This window comes from Struthio camelus, chromosome 14, assembly GCF_040807025.1.
Source record: "Struthio camelus isolate bStrCam1 chromosome 14, bStrCam1.hap1, whole genome shotgun sequence".
Taxonomy (NCBI): Eukaryota; Metazoa; Chordata; class Aves; order Struthioniformes; family Struthionidae; genus Struthio; species Struthio camelus.
The window spans coordinates 3,301,352-3,319,514 of record NC_090955.1 but is presented as its reverse complement, the minus strand read 5'-3'; the positions used below and the strand labels follow the sequence as shown (position 1 = coordinate 3,319,514).

General features: G+C 44.0%; 1 protein-coding gene across 4 annotated transcripts in view; it reads left to right on the top strand.

The window, feature by feature from the left end:
- The window catches only part of LOC104153249 (contactin-4), a 382,470-nt gene that overhangs the window by 312,450 nt on the left and 51,857 nt on the right, over nucleotides 1-18,163 (top strand). For all 4 annotated transcript variants that reach the window (XM_068907166.1, XM_068907164.1, XM_009689042.2 and 1 more), the window contains one exon: nucleotides 3,288-3,438. In XM_068907166.1, the coding sequence (XP_068763267.1) occupies nucleotides 3,288-3,438 (151 nt within the window). The remainder of the gene's footprint in view (nucleotides 1-3,287; nucleotides 3,439-18,163) is intronic.

Sequence of the window (18,163 nt, the reverse complement as noted above, 5' to 3'; positions counted from 1 at the left end):
TTCTGGAGGCTGGTCCTGAGGACCTGGGCTCCAAAACATTTCAACCGCAGGCCTGCAAAAAGGAGACTGAAGCCATTTTTTTAGCTGTAGTTTTTGGTTGCAGTTGAAACCGCGCTCGGCTGCGCCCTGAGGGCGTGCAGTGGGAAGAATGCAGAGCAGTGATTTCACAAATCTGCTTGCAAAACCTGGGGGCCAAAGGGAGAGCGCAGCAGCAAAGCCTACTGAGAAACATCGAGGCAGATGCACATCCAAAATAAGACAGTTGGTGCCAATGTCCCACTCAGATGAACATTGCTCTGACACGTGAAGAAAATCCACATGCTTGAGAACAGCACCTTGTAAATCATTGTAGGATGAATCCTTCCTTCGTTCCTTTTGCTCATGCGATAGCATCCTCGCTCCACACTGACTCCAGATTAAATCACCATACAAAATAACTGAAAATCAAGAGGGTATGCATACTTCTAAGTAGTTTGATTTCTACTTTCACCATGCTTTCAAGGGAAGAGGAGAAATGCTGTGCAGTCTTCATGTGTGCATAGAAGCAAAAACCTTGGAGAGCCTGGTCTTAAAAGCCTGCCAAATAAACTGTATTTGTCTAACTTCTCATTTGGGTTATGTAATTTTGCTTCTATGTGTCAAATGAGGAGTACCAGAGTGGTGTGCTGCAGATTTATTTCTATGGATCTCTGATTTAATTTGGCATGTTTTTAAAGAGCAACAGCTATGTTTTGCATTTTGCCAGAGTTTTCAAAGGAGTTCAATATTCTGAGCTCTCACTGCTTTTAAACAGATCTTTCTAAGTATAAAAATGGTTATTTTAAAAGGTCCCGAAGTTAAGCACTTGACATGATTAAATACCACTAATAGCAAGTGAAGCTTATAGCAAAATTAAGTGGAAAAGAGAATGGAAAATTACAGTCAGAGCTTTTCTCAGAGTGATTCTCTTCTATTATTGTTCCCAATTATATTGTCTGGAGTCTTCAGCTAAAATCAGGATCCTGTTGTGCTGGGCTTTGTAAAAACTTGGAGGAAGATGCAGTCATTGCCTTGAAGAGTTTTCAAGCTGAACATCAAAAATATGGGTGGAGGGGACACTTGAGTGAAATAAATAATTAAAATCCTCATTTTACAAACCAGATGTGATGAAATTAAATGTGTTACTCCTGCAGTGACTCACGGAGGCTACGGTAGAGCTGAGAACGGAACTCAAGAGTTTCTACATTTCCGTGCGGATCCTGTCGGGTCATTTCAGTTCAAAACATTTTGAATTCCAGTCTCAACCATGACATTGCTGACATTTAAAATGAGACCAGAAGGAGAGTCTGTATCAGGACACTTAAAAATTGAAATTTCTGTCGTTCCTCCAACGCAGGTGTGGGTTTAAGCCTGTCAGCTTCAACACTGAATGCCTGCAGTCAGCTACCCTGTTTCCAAAAAGGTTACAATGTTCCTGTAATTAAATTCCTGAGTTGACCCCCTTTCTGTCCTCATACTGAAAGTTCCTTATTTCCAGCTAATTGTCTTATTTGGCGAAATTCACAGAACGCTGAAAGAAGCTGTTTCACAAAGATATCACAACCTGAACGCAGTTTGTTGCAGTTCCTACAGATAGTTGTTTTCTACTGACGATTCAGGTCCCTGGCTGAGTGCTTGAGTGCCTTGCATATTTAACCATAGATCTTCCTCTTGCCACCAAATGACATGAACAGTGATGCCCCAGTAAGTGCTGTACTCATCCCCCCTTTGCAGAACAGGACCCAGCTCGGTCTCTCCCACACAGGACTAAGAAGGAAACAGCAAATGGTTCCCCAAAAGCCAGTCTAAACTGTTCATTGCAGAGATGGAAATATCAGAATTATTCAAAAATGTATTTTACTCATAAATTTTGGACAGAGAATCGTGTGAAATTTTTTTTTCTAAAAGTAGTAATGTGTGATTTATAAAAATATGGTACAAATAATAATTCCTGTAGTGCTGCGTGCATTGATGAGTGATCGATCTGTGACTGGACATAGAAAACAAGGCAGCTCAGGGGTTAGTGAACTCTGATTCATACAAGTGAGAGACAGAAGAGAGATGTTAGATCATATAGCCCGTCCCATTATCAGTGTAGGGTTATTTTCTATGTTCAACTCTTTGCAGCATGAATGATAGCCAAAAGAAATGAGACACATGAGGGAACTATAAGAAAAATGAATTTACTTCCTGTATCGCACCGCAGGTTTTTGTCTCCCGGCTACTTTGGGGACATTTAGTTCATTTTATGGAGTACCAAGCAGATGCAGTGCACAGTGATCTGAACTTCCTCGCACCAAAGGCAGTCCAGCAAAGTGCTGCAAGCTCAGGGAGACGCGCGGGCATGGCAGGAGGCGCAGGGTGCAGGCAGGCGCTGTCCAAGGGGCTGGAGAGGATTCCTGGCGACCGGAGGTGCCTGGGCAGAACTTGCTGCCTCTGAGCTGGCTGAAAGCAAACTCCTGTCAGCCACGACCCAGGGCAGAGCAGGGCAAGAGTTGTTCATAAAACCCTTATTCTGTTTCACCTATTTGCTTTGAGTTTTCTCTGCTGAAAATATTAATTGTCCTACTTGATGTAAACAAAAACCTTGTGGTCTTCTCTGGGGGGTTCGCTGCCAGTCAGCCTAGCTGCAGCCGCCTCAAAGCTCTGCCCGTCACAGGTCCCACCAAATAAATCATTCACAATCCTTGGAGGCAGGAATCAGAAGCCAAAACAGTCTCCTCTCTCCACAGCCTGCCTTAGAGCCAGGCTGCAGCCTGTGTACAGGGCTTTGCTGTTTGCCTCAATGGTTACGTGACCGTTTTTTACCAAACAGAGCCGTGTGCCCTGCAGGGACTGAGAAGGACAATTTGAGGATACCCTGGTGCCCTGGTGACTCCTTACGGCTTGCCTGGTCTTGCTTGATTCAGGACTGACGGTGTCCAGGTCTCCCACCGTTACAGCATTAATATAAAAGACTTGTTTATGCAACAGCTATGAATGTTAAGCATAAAAGTGTCAACAGTTCTTGAAATATTAGCATTTCGAATTAATTCTATGGGTTCTGTGTTTGTGATAGCTTTCCTGTATGCTTTCGCTCCTACACATAGCGATGTTAGACAAAGCATTCAGGTGCCTGCTTTTCCCATCCGTATGTGCACGTAGCTCATAAGGGATGATCATTTTGGAATTAGAGGTGAGAAGAAACCCTGGAATATCTTAATATTCGAAAGAGCCTGCCTTTGTTTCTCCAGAGTGAATTCTAATCTGTTTTTATTTTTTTCTTTCAGCTGTCGGTCCAGACTTTTCCAAAACACTCTTGAAGAAGTTGACTCTTGTTAAAGTGGGTGGTGAAGTGATCATAGAGTGTAAGCCAAAAGCTTCCCCCAGACCTACTTATTCTTGGAAGAAAGGAAAAGATATCCTAAGAGAAAATGAAAGGTAATGTCTTAAAGTAACTATTTCTTTCATTAGCTTGCTCCAACCCAGGGGCTTTCCGAAATGAAAGCCAAATTTGTCATTAATAGCTTCCCCAAATTGACTTGCAAATAAATGTGAAAACAGCTAGCATTCAATCTCAAGGAGCTGGGGTGAGATTTCTGCTCCCAGTGTGTTCATCCCAGTCTCTGTGTACTATTAAAGCATTCCTGCCAAGAGGCTGATAAAGATACGTTCTAAAAAGCAAATATTTTTCCTCTGGATTGCATTAAATAGCAATTGTTTTTCAAAAAATTTCCCAGAAGAGAATATCCCTGAAACTCTACACTGCAAATTACACTGCCCTTGTAAACTACTCCATGTCCCAGCAAACAGGAGTTATTTGGGGTTGGTAATTAATTTGGCAGCCGTAATGCCTAACTTGGAGACAGCGTATTCCCACTGGCCAAATCATTTTTTTTGTAAATTCAAAAGAGAGCATGATGAAGTATGAGCCTACCATTTAAATTAGCATGCGGTGATCTGTTGTTACTGTGTAGAGATGTTTGTCTTACCTGCCCGGCTTGGGTAGCGCCTGGAGAGAGAAAACTGGGGAGCTTGCTTTGACCGTTCTTCCGTGGCTCCTCTCAAATGTGATGCACCGCTTTTATTACCACAGGTTGATGAGAAAAATCCTGTCCTATTGGTAAAGGCCAAAGAGGCAGAAATTACAGGAAACTGTTGTTTTTAAAAGCTTTAACCAGGTCTATTTCTCATCTTGGAACATCTAGTTTTGTTCCATCAAGCTGACCTGCTTGTAATGAACACTGAAATATTTACCATGGTGATAGAGTGAGTGAAAAGTTGTAGTTCATTTGGAGCCAGATGATAAATAAAATAATGAACAACGTACTTGTGATTTATATAGCTTCTGTCATCTGGTCTTTGGGAAGTTATTGTCTATGTGCTGTTTGACTTTACCTCTTGAGATAAAAAGAATCAGGAGACAAGTTATGCGGAGTTTCCTCTACCAGCCAGGGTACTAAGCAGTGCAAGGATAAAGTTACAATATATCAAGATATATTGATTTTCAGAACTAAAATAGCTTGTTCTTCTGGTAAAGACTGAAAAAGAATGGGAAGTATAAAAAATGGGATTTTTAGAATGTCAGTCCTGGGAGCTCCCAGCCCTCCTCCCACTCCTCAGTAACAAATTTTGTAGATGAAATTTGCTCTTTTCCCTGAAGTTGCTCTCCTATGCATGATATAAGTGGTTTTTCTCCTCATTTTAATGTAGCATTGAGAGATGAAGAATTAGTTTATTTGAGCAAGGAATTGGGAAAGGAAAAAAATGTCAACAACTGTGTTTCTTGCTTTATCACTGCTATGCAATGCTGGCAGCGAAGTGATTTTTTTTCTACCACTATTCTTTCATCCACAAACTTCCTTAAAGTTTGGGGTTATGATACAGTGGAAGCCAGTATACCCTGGCTTCCCGAGGGAATGAGGCTCATGTAGTCGTACTGTGAGTCTAGGTGGTTCTGTTTGCCTATGCGTATCCTTCCAAGTAACTTCTGAACTGGTTATTGATCTTTTGACCGGTTTCCACTAAAGTTAGGAGAGGAAGCAATACCTGAAAACTAACAGGTTTCTTCAAAGCTTTGTGAAAATAGGCAGCTGGGGAAAGGAGATACTGTAAGTTCCCCTCGCTGAGACAGTGTCGCCTGGAGTCACGCCAGAGTAGACCCCACAGGATCCGCACCGGAGCATACCCTGAAGCGCATTCGTGTCTGTGAAATCATTTTGAGGAACGGTTCACTGTACTGTGTTAACTACTGATTCACAGAGCGTTAGAAAATCTCAGTATTGCATCTACTGCAAGTAACTGACCCAAGTTATGACCTGAGACGTATAGGCAAGAGGCAGATACAGTCATAAAAACATGCTAAATAATGCAAGATCCGAGGGAAAGCATTACTAGATTCTCTTATATGGGCAAAAAATATGTCTCAGTTTTCCTGGAGAGGCAATAGTTGGGAAAAAGTATTGATTTTCCATGCACGTTTTCTAAATAGTATATATCGTTGCTGGTTTGTCATAGTCCCCATGCCCAGGCAGACTTTAGGCAGCGGCTAAGACAAGGGGTTTTAAGTGGGATTACTCATCTGGCCCTCTGAGAGTTCAGAACTGAGCTCAAATGCGAGCTTCAGAATGAAGTGGAGCATTTTTGCCTCTGTCGCAGCGGCAGGCTGGCTGCCTCTGTCCTCTTTCTGCTCCTATTGAGCATACCTTGCTCAGCTCGGGTCTTCCCACTCAGGCACCAAGCCCTAGATGTGAAATCAGATGAGAAATGTGACCACGCAGGTGTGAAATCTTCTGCTCATTCAGCCCTGGGGTTTTCCAGTCAGCCAGATCATCCAGCAGGGCCTGTCTGGCTAAATGTCTTAATGAACACTGCTCCCTTGATTTGGCAGTTGGACCTGTTCAATTCTTACGTGCAGTCGGTGGTGTCTGTCTTGTGGATGAGCACTGAGTCTTCTTCGTCACCTTTATTAACCACCGTGTCTCTGGAATCTGTAACTGGAGACTGTGTGAATATGCAGTTAAGAAATTATATTGTCTTCTATGATCCTGGCATTGTTTCGGCAGCTCTGTGTCTGAATTGTGAGGGACAGGAGGGGCCAAGTGGCTTCTAGTCCACTTAACATTGCTATGGTCCTGGTTTCTTTGGTTGCCAAAATGTCATCTCCTCCCTGCCATCCCTGGTGTAACTAAGTCCCTGGGTGCAGCAGCGTCGACTGGACTGCAGCCCTAGTACATCCTTCCGCCAGCACTTGTGTGTGGGCTTCAAAGGAAAACTCTCTTTGGTGTTGGAAAAAATCTGTTGAAATATGTGAAGAAAGATGCCAAAAAAAAAAAAAAAAGAAAAGCTGTCACTGCAGTCTTTTCATCTAGGGCAGAAAACCGAACTTTGAAACAGGCGTGGGTGAAATGGGTGAAACTACTTAAATGAAGTCTCCAGCTTAGCTGACACTAAAGATTCCTTTGAGTTTCAGAGAAGCACCTGAACATCTGGATGCTTCTCCAAACTGAACTTGATCATGTGAAGGTTAATCGGTGTAGATGGTCCTTAAAATTCCAGGTGGACTTAAAAGTAACAGTAACGTGTCAGTTCTTGCTTTGAATTCTGATGCGCAGCCTACCCTGACTTATACTGTGGCAATCGCTTGAGCCTTTCTCTTGGGGCTCTTGGGGCTTTTCAGACTGAGTGTAATATTAGGGGATACTTTCTGGAGACAGAAATAACACGCGTCAGATTTTGCTGCAGGGAGTCCTGCTCTGGAGGTTACGACTGTCCAGGGGGCAAAGCTGAATGTGTTGTTAGATGTTTGCCCAGAAGGCAGAGTCTATCGTGGAAAAAAAGAACTTTATTGCTTTAGGTTTCGTATTCTTCTCTGGAGGCTGAGCTGGTGCACGCTGCGCCCCTAATGAATAACCTGCCCTGAAGGTATGTCGTACTGGTGTTTGAGAACTATACAATTGTGTTATTAGGAATTCTGCCCTGGGGTACAATTATATTATTGCAGTCATTAAAGGCAGTTCATCTCCATAATAATGGAAATCCTGCCTTGGAGGCCTGACTGAGTCAAAATAACGTTAGTAGCCCGACTCCGGAAGGTAAATTATATATCGCTACAGTTATAGCCAAGATATAGATATATTGCAAATTCTGCTCTGGAAATAAAGGCTATTTCTTTATGGACAAAGATGCAGAGTTCATTTTCTATCCCTGGTGTTCCCTTCACAGTTGCCTGCAAAAAGGCTGTTACAGTCTAAGGGAAAGGTCTTCATTCTTATTAACGTGACCTTGTACAAACCAGCCTCGTCAGGCTGACGTGACCGTTGACGGAGGAACAGCAGGCGAGTCTGCTAATAATGCAGCAGCTCCCATCTTCCACACTGCCAGCACAGGAGCCTTCACTAAAAATCACCTGCCCTGTGGCAAACCCGAGCTCGAGTGCAAGGAACTCCTTTTTCTATAGGAACACCTGACAAAAATAGTCACCATAAAGATGTGCAGGCTGCATCATGAGAAAATATTATAAAAATAATGTTAGGACCCACTTCCACACTGCTTGAGTACTAGTAGTTTTACCTTTTCAGTATAAGCTGTTGTGCGTAAAACGTTTGAGCCAGTTGGGGAGATCTGCAGCTGGCAGGACTCAAGCCTTTGGACCAGAAGCCCTCCAAGCTTTGGGAAAGTTGTGTGCTCGTTCACGTTTCTGCTTAGCTGCTCAGACTATCTTCCACTTACCAAAAATTTCTGTAAAGAAGATGGGTCTGACTCAGTATGTGCAAGGACAATTGCTAGTTTCCCTAAGTTTCCTTTTACTTCCTTTTTTTTTTTCCTGCAGATTACAGGTCACTTTCTCAAACAAACTTGGGCCTGTGCGAAGTCATCACACCCTGATATTGGTGTTAAACTAATGTCTAGGCTTCACAGGGTCATCTCCAGCATAGGGTATGCACTCGGTCTGAAATCACAAGTCTGAAATCAGCTCTTTTGGATTGCACGCATGGATGAAAGAGCTGGTCAAAAAGATACCCTTTGTACATTTAGCAGTGGCATCGTTCCAGCAGCCAACGAGAGCTCAAGGTAGAAATGGCTCAGAAGGACTGCAGAACTACATTGTGTCTTTGGGGATAAGTTAGATCATTCCATCAGAAAGCAGGATTTTTTTAGGCTTCATAATGTTTTTGACTCACCTTTTGGTTCTTTATATTCATATTTCCAAATATGTTTGACTTCTGATCTCTTTATTCTGACTCAACAGTAGGTGAACAGAGGTTTTGGAGAGCTGGAATTCTGTTATATGGGTTCTCTTTGATCTGTGTCCCGACCACATCAGTATCAATCTGAAGTGAGGCCGGACTTACATCTGTGAGATCAAGCCGGAGAACATTAGTGCCCAGCTGCCTGAGGAGCACTAGCGTTCAAACCGTGCAAAACCTCCCAGGCTGAGCAATGCAGGCACTGTAGGAGCCAAAACCTGTTTTTTTTATTTAAATATCAATGACATTCTGATCTTCTTATCTTCCTACACCTTCAGCCCCCTGATTTTATGAAAAATGGTGGTCGATTTCAAGTGAGTTTTTTGGAAAAATCCAGCAGCTGCTTGTCTTCTGCAGCTGCTGCTCCTCCACGCGCCAGGCAGAGGTGACTCAAGCCATGTCTATAGTTCGCTCCAAAGCGCTCCCAGAAACCTGCGCAGAATCTGTTCTGGGTGTCAGTGGACTTGCACAATCTTACAGTAGAGGGTGATTTTGCCTGAGTTTTACCAATATAAACTGGAAAGGTATAGTTACCCGTAAGTCTGGAAAAAGTTCCCTTAAGCAATGACCCCTGTATAATACTGATGTGAATGAGAGCAAGTCGTTTCCTTAATGGAGATCCTTTCCTTTAAACTCTGAACTCCTAATGCAAGCTGCAGATCAAGCATCTTACATTTCACTGTCTTTCCCATTTGTGGTAATTGTTTCCTAGCATTAAATTGTATATGCTATTCATCAGCAGGGGTGGGAGGGGAAGTCAGCAGCAGATTGTTCCTGCAGGATTTTCTTAATCCTCTCATAATAATTCAATTACATCTAATACTACAATGTTATATAAATTTGTTACTAAACCTTATGTTTTAAAACCTTTTTTTTCAGGTGATCTTATTATAGAAAGCTTTTGATTTTTTCATAATTACAGTGTGGCTCCCGCAGAGAATTGTGCTCAGTTGTAAGTGCAAGCGGTTCATCCTTGAACTCGTGAAAATCAGAAGTCACTCTAGTCGCTGACTAGTTCATTCTGATTTACGGGTCCACGAGACAGGATCAGGCTGTGCATGATTAGGGATAAATCCTAGAGCTACACCGAGCGCTGCCAACTGAAATTAAAATAAAGTTCTCTCCCAGCTGCTCCCACACTCTGAGCCGTTAGAGGAATGTCCTGTAATTGAACTCTAATTTTCTTTGAACTCTATATCAGGAAACATTTTTAAAATAATTTAGAACAGTTAAATCACCCTTAATTTTAAAATAATTAAATCGACCTTAATTTTCATATGATTTTCCATAGCCCCATAAATAGTAACATTGCAGCCCAAAAAACTTGTAGGTATTGTCATGCAAGGTCAGCCAGAGGAGTGCTTTGGTGTGGGGTTAAAGCTCAGGCTGATACTGTAATCTGCATCTGCAATCTGACAAACTGGGGCATTTTGTCACTCTGTTGCACAGATTGACCTGCCTGTTAATAACATACCACCAAAGGCAGTTTAGTTACAATGTCTTAAGAAAATTCCTGATTGAATTGGTCAAGAGATACCTATTGCTGTAGGTGCGGAATAATCTTGCTGGAGCGGTGCTGGAAGGGCCTGTCGGGCACTGGCTTGGCATGCAGGGTTCGGATGAGCTTCCTTGGGAGTCTTTCCAGTTTTGCCGCTATAGGTGCTTGCCTTGGACTTGAAGAAAGTGTTTTAACTGACATGCCTGTACTTAGATAGTAGTTGCATTTACTTACTGCTCAGAGAATGATTTCCTGTAGCTATCAGTCTGTAAGTGGCAAACACTGTCATTTCCCCTTCTGGCATGGGCGGGCACCAGAAAGGGTTTATCAGTCGCTGTGACTGTGGTGTCAGAGACCGTTAGAAAGTGAACCCTCGAGAGGAGGGCAGGCAAACGCTGTGTCTTGGCCTCCTGGTGCACCCTCGCTTCCCGCTGCGCTCGCTCCTGCTGGGTTCCCTGCTCCAAGAAGGGCGGACGAAGTGCAGGAAATCCAGGATAGCTTTCATGTAGAGAAATGATATATTTCTGCCAGTTTTGTGGTTTGTCGTATTACTGTCAGGAATCCTGCTAACATGTTTAGCTGAGAGCTTTGAGAGTCAAGGAGAAGATGATAGGACCTTGTGTGAGTAGTTCTTGCCTTCAGATTCAGGCATTTATCACTTTCCTGTCCAGTCACCCAGTTGCCGATGGCTCCGGGTCATGTTGTCACTTACCTAGTGCACTCGGTAAGAGCTTGTGCATGTCAAAATCTAACGCATAGTCCCTTGAAATAATGAATGTTTAAAGTATATACACAATGTTCTCAGCCCTAATGTTCTCCCAAAGCTCTTGGATGTCACATTTACCCTACTACCAAATTCGTACTCAGTCCAGAAGAGAAAAATAATTGCGCTTTTAAGCTGAAAAACAAATTGCTGTTCTCTCATTCTTGTTCATGTTAAGCCCTTACATCATTAGAGCTGTTTCTTTTCTATGAATATACAGCGCATGCATTGTTTATTCAGTTTAATTGTGAGGGAAAAAAATCATAAAAACAAATGATGTTCTGTGCTGGTAGCAAAGAATATGAAAGTGTCCAATTAAACAGCCAGTCACTAGGACTTGTATAATAGCAACATCTGTTATCTTAATTAACCAAGTTTCTATATAAAGGGACCCTCATAGTGCACTTTGTTAGAGCAGGATCTGACCTAGATACTCCAGGCACGCTCACTATCTTCATGGAAATTTTCCCAGTTGGTCCCATTATCCTGCAGTCTTGACAAGCTCCATGATATATAAGCACACTCATGCACACGCAAAGCCGTGCTGCTTAAAGCGAGAGGACTTTTTTAGCTGAAAACCAATAAAAGCACAGAAATGCAACATATAACGACATTTGCGCAGGGCAGCATTTGGGATTACGACGAGTGCCCAGCAAACTTGGACCTTGTCAAATAGTGGCGGGGGGAGGACAGCACTTCCAGAAAGTGCTCAAGCTCCGTTTTCAAAAGCGGCTTAAGTCCCGGCCCCATCAAAACAGCCCTCCACGTGGGACCGGAGGCCGGCCGGCGCGCGGGGCCCGGGCAGCTGCGGGTAGGTTCACGCGCCGCCCTGCCGGCAGGCCGACCCCTGCGGGCGCAGAACGCAAATTTGTTCTGCGGGAAGACGAGGCGGGAGCCATCCGCTCCCCGGCTCCGCCGACAAAAGCTGTCGTAGCGCCTGCCTAAGACAGTCAAGGGAGGTGAGGTCATTTGTCATATATTTTCTAACAGAATTCAGTAATTGGTCCCTTTCCTACTTTGAAAATCCCAGCCTGCATGTTCCTTTTCCAGTAAAGCAGGCAGACCTTCAAAGGTAAACCCCAGACCAGCAGTCATGCCTCCCCAAAAGAAAGTTGTTAACCTGAAATCCTGCCAAACTCAGGCTTTTCTTCTTTCATTTGCATTTCTGGATTTACAGGGTTGGACTGTCTGAGCAATTCGAGTATTTGTTTTCAAGGCCTAATTCTGCAGTTGACATGAGTCAGGTACATAAGTTATAAAAGTGTTGACAATTTGTTCCAAATTTTTAAATTATAGCTAAATTATAGCTAAGTTTCCAGTCATTTGCAAGAGCTGAAGTGGATTGGTGGCACAGGAAACGCAGAAAGGTCTCGCCGAAAGCATTTTCTGCCTTCTGCCCTTCTAAGTGGTTCAAGAAGCTTTTCTGCCCTGGAAAGCTAGCACGCGAAGATCTCCGCACAAGGGCCACTGACTTACAGTCCGCTCGCGTTAGGAATTGTTTCTGTAACAGAAATCTTAACAGTATTTTCACTTTGGGACTATGCCATTTTGAGAAGGAAAAACAGTGAAACTGGACAAGAAAAGAAAGGCAAATAGCTTTTTCTCTTACTCTTTCAATGCGTCTTGAGTTTGAGAAGTTGTATGAATTCCAACTTTTCTATTTATTGCCTCAAACTTCCTAATTACTGGTTAATTGCTTTAAACAGCCCGAAAGAAAATGGCAGCGGGACAGAGAGCACATCTTTTCCAGACTGGTGCTAGTGTACAAACCACGATAATATTTTTATACTGATTACTTGAGGGATGAATTGTCAGCATTTGCTTTTGGACACGCAGTTCAGTGACACTTCAGCAGAAAATAAAATCTCAGAGGATGCTTCCTATCTCTGTTTTGTGTTAATTGTGTTGACTTTTTCCTTTTTTTTTTTTTAATAAAGCACCTGTGCAGTTTCTTTAGGGCAGACAGGTAACCAAATCATCAATAACTTGTTGGTTTTTTCATTACATCCTGCCTAGGCAAAATGAAAAATGACACCCTGCAAATAGCTTTTTGAGGTTGGAATTGACAATGCAGCATTCATCTTAGTTTCCAAAGACAGTTGCGTAAGATGGCTTTACTTCATTGGAGCATCTGAAATAACTGGCATGTCAACTTATTTCAACCAATTTTCTTCAAAAGAGAACTAAAATGAACAAAGAAACCACTTGATTCGGTGGCCAGAGGGCCTGGAAAAGCAGGGGCCCTAGGCTCGGTGGAGTCATGTTAACAGATCACTGGTTTCCTTGCAGAATACGAATTTAGCTTGTGTTGTTGTAGGAAGATCCAAGCATGCTGTAACACAAGCTCGTCACAGCTCTGAGTCTGCTGAGCCAAACTGATCACTTTGTGACCATCCTGTGATAAAACATCTTGAATGCCGTTTGTGTGGGCTTGACGTGGACAGCTTGGAGCTGACTCCCAGCCCCTTGTGGCTCTTTTAGCTCCCAGGATGGGTCAGAAGTGAGACACAGCGGCCGACTGTCGAGTTGCCTGGCCTCAGCACTTGCCTCAGGGATGAGCAAAGCTGGCCAGGAGCTTTGTGCTAACACTAAACACTGATTGGTGTGATCTGAAATCCATGGGTGAAAACTAGCCAGTTTTGCTGTAGTTTCTTTAGGACTAGGTCACTTTTCCATACTTCTTAAGCGAGGTGGTTAGGTGGACCTATTCCTTTCTTTGTGTGTGTCTGGCAATGATGATAAAGGTCATTGCTTTTGAGTAGTTTGAGATACCTGTTGTATGTATGTTTGTATGTATAATCCTATAAAAGGAATATCTGCAAGGCTTAGATGTTCGTCTGCTTTGTTTAACTTTCTAGTGGTTTCAGCTTTCATCGGGGTAGGTAGTAAGTTGGCAATTCCAATTCGTAGCTGCATTGCTTTCTCCCTCTGTTCTTGAACAGATGTTTCTACTGAAATGTTATCTGAGAAGGGTTAGAGAATTACCTAGATTCCAGATTTGGTGCCATTTTATTTTGTGCGCGTGAAGTAATTGGGCTGATCCCTGAAGTCTGCAAGGACTTCACTCCTTTACTCGTGTGCAGCTAGGAAACATTTTCCTTTAACCGACAACAAATTACATAGGGACAGATGATCTATTGCTATAGGAACATGACGTTTTTACCTTCCTCCATTAACTTGTCTTAATAAGGGAGACCTGATCATCCAAAAAAAAATGCCTGTAAGGATATTCAGTCATTTGTTCTTTCATTGGTTTAAAAAAAAAGTCATGTCAGAAAACATAAGAAAATGCTGTCACTTTGTGCGTAGTGCCGTCCCACCAACTCAGTGTTTTATTAGTCCATACGACGCAGAGGACGTGCCCTCTCCAGGGTGCGCTGGAGTCTCTCCTCCGTCGCCCTTGCCCGCTCGGCCAGCGCAGAGGCAGGGCAGCAGCCCCGAGGGCCGCCAGACCTGTGCAGGGTGCGTATTTCCAGCAGCGCGGCAAGCAGGCAACTTCTGCCGCGTTTTCGCCTGTACCAGTGCGTCAGGCACGGAGCGATCTTGCCGTTAGGGTAGTGTTTGAGTAGGAGTTAAGTCTTTCATTTTAGGAGGCTGTTGAGCGTACTTCAGATGTCAATAATTTGTTTCCATCCTGTGCCAGATTTGAACTGGAGTTTCGGGAACGGTGGTCTCCCTCGTACCTTGACGCAGTCTGCTGTAACATCAGCAAGCTATTGCTATTTTCCCTGCGTGTTGTTTTCAGTGTGGTATTACCGTAGCGTGCGTTGATACAGGCGTAGGACATTTTCATCACCATCACCATTACTGCTACTACTAGTTAAACGAGCCTGTTACCGCAGCCCAGCCATGGCATGACCAAACTCTTGGTGTTGATTTGACCCAAGGAATTCAGAGATGTCGGTGGCCTTTTTTCACTTTGTCATGCCTATTTCTTTTCCAAGTAGAGCCCTGCGTGCCGGGGGGGGTGGTGGCAGAAAGAGAGAGCGAAGCATTCAGACAGCACCCACGTGCGAGGCACCAGACCTCCGGAGCGCCGTGGGACGCGTCCCATGGTCGCACATCCTTAGCAGAAACACCGCCGTTTGCTGTGGGCTGTTAAACAGCTGCTGCTTCTCCTGCTTGAGGTGTTTCATCTTCATGATTGTTAAATTCATCTCTGGGTACAGCACGTACAGCTGCAAGTTGTGTCTCCCTCTGTGTAAAACACTCCAGGAAAGGCAGAGTTCCTCCCTGCGGAGCTATTGTGTCGGAGCCGGGCGCAAGCCGGCTCCCAGCAGCGCCGCGCGTTTCTCTCCATGGTGAGCGCATGCCGCAGCCAAGGCTTTCAGAAATAAATGCCTGTAATTAGTCTCCTGAAGGCAATTTGAAATGCACGTACGGATTCATACATGTCCCCTCGTTTAAAAAAAGAAATAATGGTTTTAGCAAGTCCGTAGCGTTTTGAAGAAAAAAATTCTTATCAAATATTTCTTCTCTTGGATCTTTTCATAATTAAAAACAAGAAGATAATGATTTTGCAGTTAGGGCTACAGTTGAAGAAACTCATGTAATGAGTTTTAAAATCCAAGGAAATAATTATATGTCTGCTGGGGAAAAAAAGGATTTCTAATGAACTTTTTTGGAGGCTCTACCAGACTCGGTGATATTTTGATAATTATTTAATCATTTTTAAGTGGTTTAAATATGTCTTTGAATCTTTCAAATCTATGTTAATGTCAATTACAAGTGGAGTGGGTAATTTCTCTTTGTACCATGGGCATTTTTTGTTGAAACCAGAGGAAAAGATGTCTTATCTTTGAAAGACTGTGCCTTTGGGCTTCTATTCAGATGGTATCAGCTGGAACAAATAAGCTGAGAGTGCATTTACTGCTTCTGTTCTAATCTCACGAATCCTTCCAAAAATGGTTTGTGTCAGCAGCTGATTCACAGGAAATCTGAAGGCTTGTATGGATTTTCCCTTGTAAGAAAATAATATTTATGAGCTTCAGAGGAGGTTTGTTTAATGCTCAGGTTCTTCAAACCTCCAAAGCGTTTGCTGTAGATAGGGGAGGGTGGCTCATCCTCTTGGGGTACGGAGCTGCTGGGGACGGTGGCTGGAGGCTGCCGTCCCGAATTTGATTCCTAGGGCTGCCGCTGCCCCTCCTTGTAAACTAGGAGAAGTCGCTAAATCTCTCTTCTTCCGGATATAATCACTGCTCTGGAAGAATGAGCATAGCAAGTATTTCACCAAGCGTTAGGTAGACTGGACGAAGTAGCGGCTTCGCAGCACCCACTGCTTTTTGTGCAAGATTCACCGCACTTCTGTGCGAGAGAGAGGACTTTCTGGGCGAGCGGTGTATATCTGGGTGGAAGGGAATTGTGAATGAACAGTTGTTTTCGCCTTCCCCGGGGCAGTTTGTGAGTCGGCTTTCCTGCTCCGGCACCGCCAGGCTCCCCAAGACTGGCAAGGAGCTGCTCCGGGGAGGAAATTCCTGGGAGCGTTGTGCTGCTCAGCTCGGGGTCTCGCCGCACCAGAGCTCAGGTTCCCGACGGGCTCCCTGGGAGCCCCCATTCTGGGGTGTCTTGCAAGCCATGGTCATCCCCGTCCTGCACTGTGCCGTTGCGGCTGTCACGTTTTGTGACATGCAGCCAGATGAGTCTGTAAAAATAGACTGTGAAGTTGAAGAATTGTGCCAGAAGGGTGCTTTCCCAGAGGGGGGGGGGTCTTCATTCCCCACTAAAACCAATGGAAAATTGGCACTCTGCACTATTTGACCCTTCCAGGCTCTCAAAATTTTCCCATATAGCTCAAATTATCATTGCCTCATGTCTAAAGAATGAAAGCCATAAAAATGAACTTTCCCTTGCTTTACAAGTCTGCTTGTTCAAATATTTGTTTTCATGACATGATCTTTCTTACTGTATTTATTTTAATTTTTTGTGTAGTGGAAAATCAGTGGAAAAAGAAGACAAAAGATTTTCTATTATTTGAAATTCACGGCAGCCCCCTCTTTTCCTTCAGGGTTCCTAGTAGCACTTGTGTTGGTTTCCATTTGCTTCTCCCGGTTATCAGCATCCCTTAAGAAAGATAAGCTTTTCTTCTTAGATAACCTAGAGATATTTTTATATTTGAATTATGACCCTAGGCATCTTTAAACAATTTACATGAAATCTTTAATAGCTGTAAACGCTCCCTTCTTTCCCTCCTACCCTCCTACCATTCCTTCAGGATGAAGTTGCATCAGTTTCATACTTGTCTTAAAAATTGCCAGACAGAAGAGAGGATAATGGCAAAACAAAGCTTTTGTGTTTACGGACATTAATATATGCTGGATTCAAGCTTATTTATTTGGACCGCTCCTTCGTTGCGGATTAACGGTTGGTTGAGAAGGAAAATTACGTGAAGAATTTAAGATGCCGGATAGTTGACGGGTATAAACTGATACTGAACGTGGTGGAGTTATGTTGTTCACACTTGCAAAAGGGGGCCCTACTATCTTCTCAAAAATACTGCTCTCAGTAAAATCTATTTTATTTTTCTCTCTCAATATTCATAATTTTTTATAGTAATCTGAAAGAATTACAGTTTTTACTCTCCTCATCTTTTCTGGCAGTCCGGCACAGTTGTGCCCCGCAGCGTCTCAGGAGGTTGGCTCCTGTGTGCTCCAGCTCGGTAACGCCATTTAAAACGCATTTGCAGCAAAGCTTGCGGGACCTTCTCGGCTGAGCTCAGTGGAGCAGAATTCTACCTCAGTTTATTTTGAGCAAATACAGTTCTTACCTGAAAATTAATTATAGTGAGTTTACTGTTAAGAGATCTGCCAATTGTCATGGATAAGTAAGGCCTTATCTAATGCCTGCTTTCACCAAAAGCCAGACATGTCCTAAATTAAATGGGCTTTGACTGAGGCTCTAAATTAGCTCAGGCTTTTCTGTGAACCGTGAAAAGACAAGCAGTTATAGACAAGTACTGCAGCAGCTGAAGGTGTAGGTGGTTATCTAAATCAAACCTAACAGGTCTTGGACAAACAATTGCATATCCATAAAAGCCTGCCTACATGATAGGACTGTGTCAGCTGGGACTTTAGACTGACGATGAAATAAAAAACGCTGCAGTGCAGTTCCCACGGACGGTGTGCTTCGCTCAGACTTCACCGAATGGTGGCACTGGACAAGAACCTCTCGGTCTGTCCTTGCTTGCGTGTCTCGATGGCGATCCTCTGCAGCATGCATCACCCTCCGTTGGCGGCGGCATGGATACGGCCCCTTTTAAGCGTCATGAGTCGGAGCGACTCGGAGTCGCGAGCACCATCGGAGCTGTTTGCCCTGCACGCGGCAGTTTTATTCCGGCGCTCAGCCGGCATTGCGCTCCAGGAGCGGCCGCTGCGCCTTCGCTACCCGACCGCCCTCCAAGGCAGCCCGAGAGCGGAGGAGGCACGGGTTATCCCGCTCGAGGTGAGGGCTGGCCTCGAGGCGCCCGGGTGCGTGGGGAGCTCCGATGGGGAGCTCTCCCGCCGCCAAGCGCCTTCTCCTCTCCTGCGGCTGTGGCAGTGGGGATTAATGCTAACAAATGGAAAGTTTTAACCTTGCTGTTATTTATTAACATAACAGAACAGTTGTAGTCACACCTGAAGGCAGCATCCCAGCCCGCTCTTCGGGATGCCGAGCAGCCGC